Raw genomic sequence first — 13,918 nt, forward strand, 5'->3', positions numbered from 1 at the left:
GGATATTGTGTCCTCATGGATGTATGTTTTTTTTCTATTTAATGTTGATGTGCTGTGGGACATACCCCTATTGACTATTTTTCCCCGTTGGTAAATTGTACTATCTTGTGTAATATTAATGTGTTGTGGGAGATATCATTATTGTTTATTTCAACAGTAAATTGTTATTTTCATGCTTACCTAGCACGGCGGTCCTTGCAAATGCGAGGGCGCCGCCTTTAATGTTATGAAACCATTGGAAAAATAATGTTTTTGATATTATATTGCCAATGTGAAATTGAATATCATAAGAAATCAAAACTATTAAGGCCTCCTTGGTATGCAGTATTTTAAAACATATGTATTTAATGCAAGTTCAAATAGAGGACTAGGAAGCACACTAATTTTGTAAACTCTTTTTTGGTTCAGTAAATGTCAAGCATAATAATAAGTACTCCATTTGTTCCGAAATATATTGCACATTACTCCCTTTGTCCCAAAATTCTTGTCTTACATTGTCTAGATACGGATGTATCTTCTGTATCTAGACAAATGTAGGACAAGAATTTTGGGGCGGAGGGAGTAGATTTTTGCAAAATCCAACTTTGACCTAAGTTTGTAGAAAAAGTTGTCAACATCTACAAAGCCAACTCATTACCGTTAGATCATGAAATATATTTCATATGGTATATATTATGTATTTTATATGTTGGTCAAACTTTATGAAACTTGACTTTTCAGAAAACCAAATCCCACTATATTATGCAACTGAGTAAGTAGAATTATGATTTCTTATGGCACTAAATACTTCAATATGATTTTTATTGTGCATTATATTTTTGAAATAAATATGACCACACTAATCTATATAGAAAGATGGATATCACATTGGCTGCTCTCACATCATGTCGTTACGTGCACCTAGCTAGTACATTGAACCCTCTAAAGACCATTTTGAAATCATTGATGTTTTTAGAAAACAAATGGTAAACCAAAGGTTTTCTTAGGATAAATATTTTTTTGGACATTATACTATTTTTTGGTTCTCGGTTCGGTCTTCTAACAATTAAACCGGATAATTTTATCCATCAACTCTTAATACTATGTATGTATGTTTCCTCTAGTGGTTTCACTGTTTAATTTTCTTGACCGACATGGCACCTTTGTGTAACCCACATGACACAACTTTTAAGGTCTAAAATGGTTTTCAATATTAAAAAACAACCATATGTTCTTAAATCATGAAAAGTATAAAAGAACATACAAATTTGACAAAATTCTCAAAGGTGATTTTCACGAAATCTCCATGTTTTAAATTTCTTCTAAATTACTTATCATTTCATTTACATTTTGGTAGTTTAGAAAATATTAATATTTCAAATAATTTTTGAAGGAAACTTTTTGTGTGCACCACATAAGAAAAAACTACCTTTGTAATAGTTAAAGCCACTTTGAGTGAGAAAATTTACAAAATGTCAGGAGTTTAGTGGTCAAATATATCTGATTTAAGATGTTCGTCATGTAGCCTGCACTCGGCCAATAGTTGAGAGAATAAAATTATCATTTCTTTTAGATCAATCACCACATAAATATAGGAATATTACTATATTAGGGTAGTTCAAATTCTAATTTCATCCATGGTTCAATGAGAGAGATATGTGGGTGAATAGTATCTCATTAATTGGGTTCTGAGTATGCCCAAACATCTCTATCAACATTGAATCTGTCTTATTTAATTATTTATTTTATCTCTGTATTGAATTCGAATTTTATATTGGTACACACACATATGTCGTATCAATATGGTGATTTTATTTAGAATATGCCACAACTTTTATGGGGGTATTTCAAGGCAGTGAGTACTGGATGCAACCCGAATCAGAAGAGTTCTCGATCACATATATGTATTGTTTAGCAATTAAATTGGTAAATACATGACATATTTGAATTTTTTAGTGGTCAATCAGAAAAATAAAATGCTTCACATGTTATACATTTAACAATGAGCCATAGAACACACATGATATTACGTAGACCAAAGAGTTTTCCGTGACAAGAGCGTCCAATTCTTCTAAACAAATATACACTTGGCATGTTTCCACTTTTTCTCAAGCAACACCACAATAAAGAGAGAGGTGAATCTAGTTAGAAAAATTGAAATATTTGGGTTGGAAGTTACAGTGGTGCATGGAAGTGCCATTCACATGGCCCCAACTAGCACTCCATCCTCACATGTTAGTACTTTGTTCTTGAATCATGTATGTCCATGGTAAGAAAAACTCATGTGAAAAATATATGCACACAACCAAGGAAATCACGATCTGAATCACAGAAAGAGGAAAATGTGATATATTTCCATGATTCCTCACTCTGAAGCACACAAAGAGGAAAATGTGTGCGGGACAAAGATCATAGCATGTAGCTTGACATGTGCACATTAAATCGTGGTATTCATACCTAGATGCATGGACACACATCAAGCCAAGTCGAATTGGCAATGCCTCGTATGAAATCACAATTCATATTCGATCGCTATGCTGAGCAAGGACCGATGAATGTAAAGAACAATATGTCATAATAAATTCAACCTTTTAAATAGAATATTAAAAAAAGATTCTAGGTCTTGTAGATTAATTATCCAGTTTTGTATACTGACTCAGCAATTTTTCTATAGGATATGTGATATTAGGACCTTGAGTTAAAGTTTTCTTCGTGGCATTTTTAATTGTAATAATACTATGATTTCCCTCATATCGTGATTAAATATGTTGTTTGTAGATTAAGTCACCAAGTAATGTGTGTGATGCTATCCAAGGAATGTTGAACTAACCTTTTTAATCGTGGCATATTTTTCCAATGAAATAAATGGTTACATTTTATAAAAGTAATTACTTATTTGGAGTAATGTTATATTAGGATGATCACTTAAAGTTCTAATTTTATTGTGGCCTCATTAATTATTTGTATGCAATATTCCTAAAAAGGGTCTCATACAATCTCATGTATATGTAACAATAAGATCATACTTCATCTATATATGCTGATGATTGGACTTGTGAGCACATGCGGACATCATGCTAGACCAATCAAAGTTCTTGTCCTACATAAATTTTTAAAATTTTCTATGTAAGAAATAGCACTCAATTTTTTTTGAATAAGTAGTACTCAATTTAGATATGCCTCTAGCCAAGTGTACTGTTCTTTTTTAGGCTCAAGTGTTTCTTTCCTAATTAATCATTATAGTTGAGATACGTGAGATGCAACTACAAAAAAGATATATGAGATGTAGTAGTTCAACTACAAAAAAGATATGTGAGATGTAGTAGTTCATTCGTTTTCATTGGAAGGGACGTGAGATCTAGTAGCTTTTTTTGTTCTTGTAGTTCTTTATTTTTGAAGGGACGCGTAGATAGATGTAAGATGCATACGCAAGATCAATCAATTTCAGCCATAGGTTTTCCTTAATTTTTTTATTTACCCGGAGTTTTTTCTCTTCTAGTTAATTGAGTCATATGTGTAGGGTATATTTTCAAGCTAATCGAGTTTTGGGTCCACCAGTGTTGTTACATGTAGTTATGTAAATCTAATTGTTACATTTCATTGGTCCACCAAATTAATTGTTTGGATGTCTCTAATTTTTTTGGGATCTTCTAGCCTATTTTCCTTTTTTCTAGATAGACCATCAAGTACTTCTAATAATATACAATAAAGATAGATGTGTTGACAGGACGGATCCCATAAACATGCTTCCAATAAGCTCCTTGTACATGCATCTAAAAATAAAAAATAATCATAAGAAGGATAATGATGTAGTAACCTTATATGTGCTAACAAATAAGATCACCTAATTAAATATACCAAAATGCAAAAGTTGTAGAATAATCTTGAGTCGCTCCCATTTAAAAACTTCACAAGTACTATTTAGGGGAATATTACATTTTTTAAGTTCACCGGAGAATGCTCCAACGCAAGTGTTTGGAGCCATCTAGATCTCCTCTAACGAAGCATGAACTTTTGGGTTGTAAATCTTCATCTTCTCCATTTTCTTCTCCTAAGTAGATAATGAAGTCGATATTGCATGTTTCCAAAAGATTGTTCTTCACGGTATCTCCCTTGTGTACCTTATTTAGATTCTTGTAGAGATGTATAACACAGAGTTTGTGCTCATATTCACTAAACACTAGCTGAACAACTTTAATCTGCCCTAGCATACACATACATCATTACAACATGATAACAAGTTGTAACTAAAGATGCTCATGCTACTATAGAACTGCTTAGTAGTATTAGCGGCACAAAATAGCTATGAGTGACGGGTGGCTTGCCCGCCACTCGTATTTAGTTCACCAGTGGCGGGCTTGAAGTACCGCCTGCCACTGGTAATCTAAATACCAATGGTGGATGTTATTTCGGGCCTGCCACTAGTATTTGGGTTACCAATGGTGGACGTAGGTTTGTACCCGCCACTGGTATTAAGGTTTACTGGAACCCAAAAGAAAAGCCCAATGGGTCGGGAAAGTCCGCACCCACAGGGTTGCCACTATCCATGTACGATAGGGGTCCATGACGTAGCCACCATAGCCTCATCTTTGCTGTAGCGGACGCCACCAATGAGCCCAACTTCGTTGTAGCCAGCCACTCCCGACGATTGTTGTCGGTGTCCACAGCAAGATCTAGCAGCCGCTGACCGGCATGAACATCATATCAATTTAACATTCACAATGAGTAATGTTTCGATTTCTCAATTATTTCAAAAATTATTACCATGTCCATTCACATGGAACAGGCAACAGTAGCAATATAGATCAAAGAAATCCATGTGAATTTTCATAACAAGTTTTGTTAACTGAATTACTAGCAGCAGCAATCTATTTCATCAAAAAACTAAAACTAGATGCAATTACATGTCTTTCCCTTTAGAAAGGACTTTGGCGTGGAGGGATCGCACCTCTGCTGGATTTTTTTGAACCGGGCATTATCCCTTTCCATTGCAAACAACGGAAATACAACCAGTTCCGAATACAGAGACAGGAAGAGGGAAAGAGGTAAGGCGAGTTCAAGCATTACCAGGAAACCCACTGCCACTCGGGTCGCCATCGACCCGAACGCTGTGGGGCGAAAACCTGGTAACACCTACAGTTATCAGATAACTAAGTCCCACGACACCCAGAGAGGGTTACATGCCAACACACCAAAAGTATCATCAAATCGAAAGAGGGGAAACTACTATGAGGAAGATGGCCCTCCCAGCAGAACACTTCATTTCGTCCTATCCTCAACGCAGTGTACCTCCACCACGATCTTCACGCTCCTCCAATTGGCTGGGCAGTGGTCCCGCAAAGTCTCATCAGCTGCATCGTGCTGGCCCTGATCATCTCGGCACCTGAGCGAAGCTTGCCAGCATCATCACCCTTCTGCAGTCCTGTCCAATACAAAAGAAAGGAGCATATAGAGAACACAATTTCAAAGGGAGACTTAATTTGCTTTTTCTCAAAGGTAGCCTTATTGCGAGCAAGCCAGATCTCCCAGCAGGTGGCAGCAAGACCAACAGTATAAAACTTATCCCCTCCTGGAAGAAAGGAATAGCACCAAGCAAAGAATTGCCAATAGTTATCAGGACACTTATCGGTACCAATATCCACCCCAATAGATCACCACACGACCCTAGCGACCGAACAAGTAAAGAACAAGTGCTGGGAAGTCTCAATTTCGTTACAGAATGAACAAACAGGGTTCCCAGGCCAATTCCTATGATGCATCATCTGTCTAGTCAGCACCGCATCTTGCGAAAGTTGCCACATAAATTTTTTAATCTTGAGTGGAATTTTAGCCTTCCAAATCCATTTATATTGGCACCCACTGAGGGGTTTCTCCAGCAACTTATAAACAGATTTGGTACTAAATTTACCATTCTGATTCAAGCTCCAAACCACATGATCCTCTTTGTCAGTTAAAGGAAGTTTATTAACTGTATCCAAAATAACCCCCCATTGCTCAGACAACACAGGAGTGAGCCTTTTTCTAAAAAGGAAGCACTATCCAAATTCAACACTTGTTTGATAGTACATTCAGGAATATTGCAAATGTCAAAGAGTTGAGGGTAATGCTCCTTAAACGGAAGCAGACCGTTAATGGAGTCACTCCATACCCTGGCAATGTTTCCAGACTCGATGTTGATCTTTCTACCAGTCATGTAAACTTCCTTGACTTTCAGCAAGGCTTTCCAACAGGGAGAGTCAGAAAACCTTGGGACAACATCGACTACCGTTCTATTCTGCAAGTAACGAGCACGAACAATGTCTTGCCACAACCCACTTTGTGTCTCAAGCTTCCACCACCATTTCACCATCAGACTAATGTTCTGTTTGCGCAGGTCTTTGATACCTAGACCACCCTTTTCTTTGGATCTGCAAATCCTGTTCCATCTCACAAGATAGTATCTCTTTTTTGGTACAACCTTGCCAGAAGAATCTTCTTCTATGTTTATCCAATCTCTCAATGAACGTTTTGTTCATCAGCCACATGGACATATGGTACAAGGATATCTGAGTGACAACAGAGTCAACTAAACTGTGTCTCCCTCCCATGGAGGCAGCATTACCTACCCAAGCATCAAATCTTTTCAAATATTTGCAAACAATGAACTCCCAATCGGAGTTTCTCAAGGTAGTATAGCTAACAGGCATGCCCAAATATTTAATGGGGAAGATGCCTATATCACAATTGAAGAGGTCGGCATATTGCTTAATCACAGCATCGTCTCCCCCAACAGTCAGAATTTCACTTTTTTTGAAAATTAACTTTCAACCCGAACATCATTTCGAACATATACAACAACAACTTCAGGTTGACTGCTTTATCGATGTCATGCTCAAGACAAATAATTGTGTCATCCGCGTACTGAAGTACCGCAACTCCATCAGGGATCAGGTCCGCAGCTAAGCCAACCAGCAACTTATTATGCTGAGCATTGTTTACCATCTTCGTGAGGCATTCGGCAGCTAAGTTAAACAAGAATGGGGAGTGAGGGTCGCCTTGTCGCACCCCTTCCGCACTTTGGAAGTACGCCCCCACACTGTTATTTAACTTGATGCTAAACGTGCCATTCCGAAGGATCTGATTAATCCATCCACACCAGGTATCATTGAATCCCCGCAGCTTGTGGCATTCTAATAGGAACTCCCAGTTAACCTTATCATACGCTTTTTCAAAATCCAGTTTCAACACCACCCCAACCTTTTTCTTCACATGTGTGTAATTAAGGATTTCATGGAGTGAAAGCACCCCATCCATAATGCTTCTACCCTTGACAAAGGCATTCTGGACTGGGCTAATTAGCTTGTCCGCATAAACCGAGACTCGGCGGTCTAGGACTTTTGTGATGAGTTTATAAGGGCAACAAAGCAAGCAAATGGGTCTAAACTGTTGGATTTTGTCAGCCCCAGAGAGCTTCGGGAGAAAAGTGATGATCCCGTAGTTCAACCTTTGAACATCCAACGTCCCTCGATGAAAGTGTCTAAACAAGGCCATGATATCATCCTTGAAAATATCCCAGCATACTTGGTAGAATTCTACCGGGATATTGTCAGGTCCAGGAGCTCTATTGGGAGCCATTTCAAAAAGGGCCTCCTTGACCCCCTCTTCAGAAAATTCTCTACACAGGTTAGTGTTATCTTCCTCACTAAGTTTTTCCTCTGGAGTCCATGTGTCAGGGTCCAAGTGAAACTAGTTTCCAGAAGCTGGCCCGAATAGTTCTTTATAGAACTCTGTGGCATGAGCGATCAGCTTATCAGTACCTTCTATCTCCGTATCACCCACCATAAGGGAGTGGATCATGTTTTTCCTTTTACGCCCATTAGCTATACGATGGAAGTAATTGGTATTTAAATCCCCTTTAAGCAACCATCGCTCGCGCGATTGTTGCAACCAAAAAATTTCCTCATTAACAAGCAACTCATGAAGTTCAAAACAGGCATCGATCTTCCTACTATACAGCACAGGAGAGAGAGGGGCCTCTTCTTCTAATTCTTCCAACAGTTCCAGCTCCATCCGGAGGTCATCCTTTCTTTTCTTATCATGACCAAATTTATCCGAACCCCACCCTTTAAAATAAGACTTGAATCTCTTGAGTTTGATGTTTAAGACATCGATGGGGTCAGAAGAGAAAACCTTATGCGCCCAAATTTTCTGAACCACCGGGAGGAATCTATCATCTTTAACCCACGCCAAATCGAACCGAAATTCTCTAGGTTTCGGAGCCTCACGCCCCTCTTCACCCGTGGATAACAACAGGGGGTTGTGGTATGAAATTACCCAAACCAGTTTCCTGACATAGACCAAAGGAAACAAATCCTCCCAAGTTTCAGACATCAAGATGCGGTCAAGCTTCTCCAAAGTGGGGTGGGCTTGATTATTAGTCCAGGTATACTTGCCACCACTAATGTGTATCTCTCTAAGAGCTAGGATATTTATAATGGAGTTGAAAAGATCAGAAGATTTGTGATTTGATATCTTTTTATTTTTCTCTCTAGAGTGACTAAGGATATTAAAGTCCCCACCAACAATGTACGGGACTTGCATACAGCCACACATTAAGGCAAGCTCACTAAGAAATTCTTCCTTAAATTCCTCATGAGCAGAACCATAGACTATCAATAAACCCCAGTTGGTCTTTTTCTTCTTATCATACAACACTAGTTGTAAGATATACTTGCCCTTCTGACAGGAGATAATATCCAGGTTATCATTTTTAACACCACACAGGATACCCCCGGACTTCCCAACAGAGGGAATCCAGTTCCAACTAAAAACGCTAAAAGGATCAATTTTCCTGAGGCAACCAGGAGTAAATTTCTTTTTCATGGTCTCTTGCAACCCCAGGAAATCTACAGAATGGTCACTGATCATATCAGAGAGGCAGGTGGCCATTCCTTTCTTGCCTACCCCCCTGCAGTTCCATATGACACCTTTCATTTAGAAAGTTTTTTATGGTGCTGAGTCCTAATAACCCTACCAGGAGGCAGTGTAGGGTTACAGACATCGTCCACAGATCTACGTTGTTTTTTCTTATTAGATCTGCCAGCAAAGCATTGCTCATTTATAGTTTCATCATGTTCTAACCAATCAAGGTTAACATGAGCTTTCTTCCCCAGCCCATTAGTGACAACAATGTCATCCTCATCACCCTGCCTATTGTCCTCTATACTTTTCTTTTCTTCTAAATTCCCTCTGACTATTTCCAACTCCCGAAGCACATCAATATAAGTAAAATCATTATCAGGAATACAAACCCCCATTTTAGCAGCTCTAATCATCAACTCATTATCAGAAAGAGCTGTGAAAGAATTTTTATTCAGGTTTGGTTTGTTACCTGCCACATCTTTCTCATTGGCCACCCTCATAGCTCTAGCTTCCACATTCTCCTGCATGCTTCGAGCGTTACGCTTGCTGAATCTGTGCACGCCCTCAAGGGCAAGTGGTGGAGTGAGCACGATCTCCTCATTACGATCAGGTGAAGGGAGTTGTACCACATACTCAGCAAAAGTCTTCAATTTTGGGCCCACCTCTCCATCAACCTCCACAACCTTCTGAGTAATATTAGTAATAGCAGCAGCATATGATAGTCTACGATTGACCATAGTTTTATTTCTTACCTGCACCTTGTGGGGATCAGCCCCAGGTATCACCATTTTCGGGGTCATAGTTGGGCCGACTGGCACCAACCAGCTCGAAGCACCATGTGAATCCTCCAGGTCATACAACCCCTGCTCCCTAGCCAACGTTTCAATGAGCAAGACCCATCTACCTCACTTTCAGAGGAGGCAGACATCTCATTCTCTACTGGTAGCAAACGACAGGTTTTACCAACATGAGAAGTACCACCTTTACCATGATCAGGAGAATCTGAGCGACCGTCACTTTCTTTCGGGTAATCTCTTTTCCTTTTTGGAGTTTGGTCATGCTTAGCAGGTTCGGTGCCAAGGATATGAGCATTAGCATCCTCCGCAACAGGGTTTTTGACCAGAATCTCTTCAACCTCATAAGTAAATTTGTAAAAACGACCCCCAGCACCCCCTCAGCTGAGCTGGGAATTTTGTCCACCATCCTACAACCAATCTTGGCTCGAACCGAAGAAGGACGATTAATGGTAGACATATCCACCTCCAAAGTGATTCCCACCAGGCCCCCAACATAAGCAACAGTCTTATCACATTTTTTGTTAGGAGGGATTCTCCCAATCCTAACCCACGCGACCTCCAATAATCCATCAGAATCAATGTCCTCAGACCAGGGGGAGAACCTGACACTGGCATTGCATTGTTTCAGCCTGACATTCTCCACAAACAGAGCCCTATCTACTTCCCTAGGATTAGGCATCCTCATCACAAATTTCTGAGGTGCAAAAAACTTAGCAGAGCAACACCACCCTTGCCCTACATACACACTAAGCTCGTGTTCAATATCCTTAGTAAGAGCAGATCCCTCCACAATTGTCACAACAATATTGAGAATGTTCTCTCTGGCCTACCTATCCACACTAAAATCAGGGATGTAATGAAACCCCTGTCCCTTGGCTTGAAAAGCACACCTCGCAGGCACATATTCCCAGGGAAGAAATTCAGAACAAACAAAGGCAAGATGCCCCTTCTTCTTACATCTAACGCAGATAGCTTGAGGACATCTAGCAGTAACATGACCCAACAAGTTGCAAATCTGACAGGGTTCACGGGGAGGATTGATATTACCAGTTTGTGCAGCATGATCACGGGCACGCGGCGGGGTAGGATTCTTCGCAGGGGCGCGGTGACCTCCGTCCCCCCCCCCCCACGACGTTCTTGCCGAGCAGGAGCAGCAGGCTTCCCGCTCGCATCAGCAGCGCCGAGTCATGATCCCAGATCTGCTTCACCCCCACCCCACTTCTCCTGGTGAGTGGGGGCGATTTGCCTCCCATCAGCCGCTTCATCCCATCTGTCAAACCCGGACTCGCCGGATCCAGAAGCCCTTGTGGAAGACGAATTTCCCGTCTCCACTTTCCTCTTCCAGACGTTGGAATCGAAACCACACCCCCGCCCACGGTCGAAGCGCCCAGCTCCCCGGCCATGGCGGCCCGCACCAAAGCCATCTCCTGGCATCTCGGTGGATCTACTAGTTTGTGGTTGCTTGGGTGGAGGAAAAGTGGGAGGGGAAGCAACTACTTGAGCAAAAGAACGAGCATCACCATGGATTTTTCCTTCCCACCAACCATAAGACTGACAAACCCTAGATCTGACCGGAGGAGGCGCGTCCCAGAAGTGGGAGAAGCACTCGTCGAGATCTAAAATGGGCGAAGTGGGAGCGGCCGTGCCTATTATACCTGCATTGCTCTCACAAACCCTAGGGTCGCCCGAACCATGGCGGTCGGATCTCTCGTCCACCACGTGTCGACCATCAGCCCCATGGCGAGCCGGTCCACGCCCAAGGATTCCCGGTCCAGCAGTCGAGGCAGGCAAAAACCGGTGAGCCGGCTTCGCGTGCCCGGCCCTCTCGTGTACCGCAGCCGACGTGGCCGCACCCCCGTGCCCCGCGCCCGCTGCACCGCATGGTGGCGCTCTGGGTCCGGCCATCGCCGTCGTCGCCGGCAACCTGTCATGAACCCTAGCAAAGTGACACGGGAAGGAGAGAATACCCCCGATCTCGATCAATTCACCCTCGCGAAGGAAGCGCACGTCCATCGTACACCCATGTTCATCGAGCAGCACAATCCTGAGCGCCTCGCCTCGGAGCCAGACCACGCCGTCGGCCAGCGAGATCCGTCGTGCGGCTACCAGGTCCGCGGCGTACGTCACGCGCCAGCGGGCGTCCATCCCTGGTCGAGAAATGGTGGGAGATCGAGCAGCACCTCTGCTGGATTCTTGGTCAATCGATGTTGATATGTACAGGCGACTCGTTCAAGCATAGATTGATCTGATGTAATCATGTACGCTATATATTAATTTGATCCTGCCGTCCCACATACATAAGTATGCGTAGCAGGCTGTCCAGATATATACACGCGCTCTGCAGGCTGCACACATCACAATTCACAAAGACTTGTTCCTAGACCCAACCATGTGTATCTAAACATGGGAAATGGGATACATATACGTACGGCAGGATCTCCCTATATATAGCCTCCTTCATTGCATAGAGATCACACAACTCAAGCAGCATAGCAACCGATTCCAAAGCTCGACTGCTTGCTACTTTACTCTAGCGAGGAGAAAACAAAGAGACATGGCCATTCGAGTGTTGCTCCTTGCAGGAGCTCTCCTGGCCCTTGCATGCTCGCATGGCGCCACGGCCTCCGACCCCAGCCATCTCCAGGACTTCTGCGTCGCCGACAAGACGTCTCCAGGTACCACATGCACACTGCATATATACTCTATCAATCGTAGTTAAGAAATCACTCATATCGGTTATCTTATATACGAATGAATTGACCCATGCAGTACGTGTCAACGGACTGGCTTGCAAGGCCGCGAAAGAGGTCGTCGTCGAGGACTTCTACTTCTCCGGCCTCCATGTGGCCGGCAACACGACCAACAAGCAGGGCTCCGCGGTGACCGCCGTCAACGTCGCACAGATCGGCGGGCTGAACACCATGGGCGTCTCCCTCGTCCGCATCGACTACGCGCCGTTTGGCCTCAACCCTCCCCACACTCACCCACGTTCCACCGAGATCCTGACTGTGCTAGAGGGTTGCCTGCATGTTGGTTTCGTGACGTCGAACCCCGAGAACAAACACTTTGAGAAGGTTCTCAACAAGGGAGATGTGTTTGTGTTTCCTAAGGGCCTCGTCCATTACCAGTACAACAACAGGACTACCAGTGCAGTAGCTATTGCGGCACTGAGCAGCCAGAACCCTGGAGTGATCACGTTAGCCAACGCGGTGTTTGGAGCCGAGCCTTCCATCCCGGCTGGTATTACTACCAAGGCCTTCCAGGTGGAGAAGAGCACGGTGGATTGGATCCAAGCACAGTTCTAAGTTAATGAGTGCGTTTGTTTGTTTGTAAGAATCGACCAGTACTATTTGGTGTTTAGATTATTCAAAATTTGCATTGCATTACATTCTTTCTATAACATTGTAAGTCGAGGATATTGTGTCCTCATGGATGTATGTTTTTTCCTGTTTAATGTTGATGTGTCGTGGCCTCGTGGGACACAACCCTATTGACTATTTTTTTCCATAGGTAATTGAATGCTTTCTTGTGTAATATTGATGTGTTGTGGGACACATCCCTATTGTTTATTTCAAATATAAATTGTTCTTTTCCTGCGTAACTATCACGGTGGCCCTTGCAAATGCAAGGGCAACGTCTTTATTCTTTTGAAATTGTTGGGAAAATAGTGTTTTTGATATTCTAGTGACAATGCTAAATTGAATATCATAAGAAAGCAAACTTATTAAAGGCCTCTTTGGTATGTAGGATTTTGAAACATAAGAATTTGATGCAAGTTCAAATTGAGGACTGGAAAAGCACAATAATTACTCCATTTGTTCCGGAATATATTGCATATCGGATTTTGGCAAAATCTAACTTTGTAAAGTTTGACCTAAGTTGGTACAAAAAATTTCAACGTCTACAATACCAAACCATCACCATTAGATCATGAAATATATTTCATATGGTATATATTTAGTATTGTATATATTGGTCAAACTTTATGAAAGTTGACTTTTTGAGAAAACCAAATCACACGGTATTATGGAACGGAGTAAGTACAATTATGATTTTCTTATGCCACTAAATACCTCGATATGATTTTTATTGTGCATTATGTTTTTGAAATGAATATAACCAAACTAATGTATATAGACAGATGGATATCACATTTTATGCTCTCATATCATGTCTTTTCGTGCACCTAGTTTGTACATCAAACCCTCTAGAGAACCTTTTGAAATCCCTGATCTTTTTAG

General features: G+C 41.8%; 1 protein-coding gene across 1 annotated transcript; it reads left to right on the top strand.

The window, feature by feature from the left end:
- Positions 1-12,231: 12,231 nt before the first annotated feature.
- On the top strand, positions 12,232-12,982 carry LOC123148826 (putative germin-like protein 2-3). The gene is made up of 2 exons (XM_044568332.1): positions 12,232-12,352; positions 12,447-12,982. The coding sequence occupies exons 1-2, from the start codon at positions 12,232-12,234 to the stop codon at positions 12,980-12,982; spliced, it is 657 nt and encodes a 218-aa protein (XP_044424267.1).
- Positions 12,983-13,918: the final 936 nt, after the last annotated feature.

The sequence above is a fragment of the Triticum aestivum genome, chromosome 7A, assembly GCF_018294505.1.
Source record: "Triticum aestivum cultivar Chinese Spring chromosome 7A, IWGSC CS RefSeq v2.1, whole genome shotgun sequence".
Classification (NCBI taxonomy): Eukaryota; Viridiplantae; Streptophyta; class Magnoliopsida; order Poales; family Poaceae; genus Triticum; species Triticum aestivum.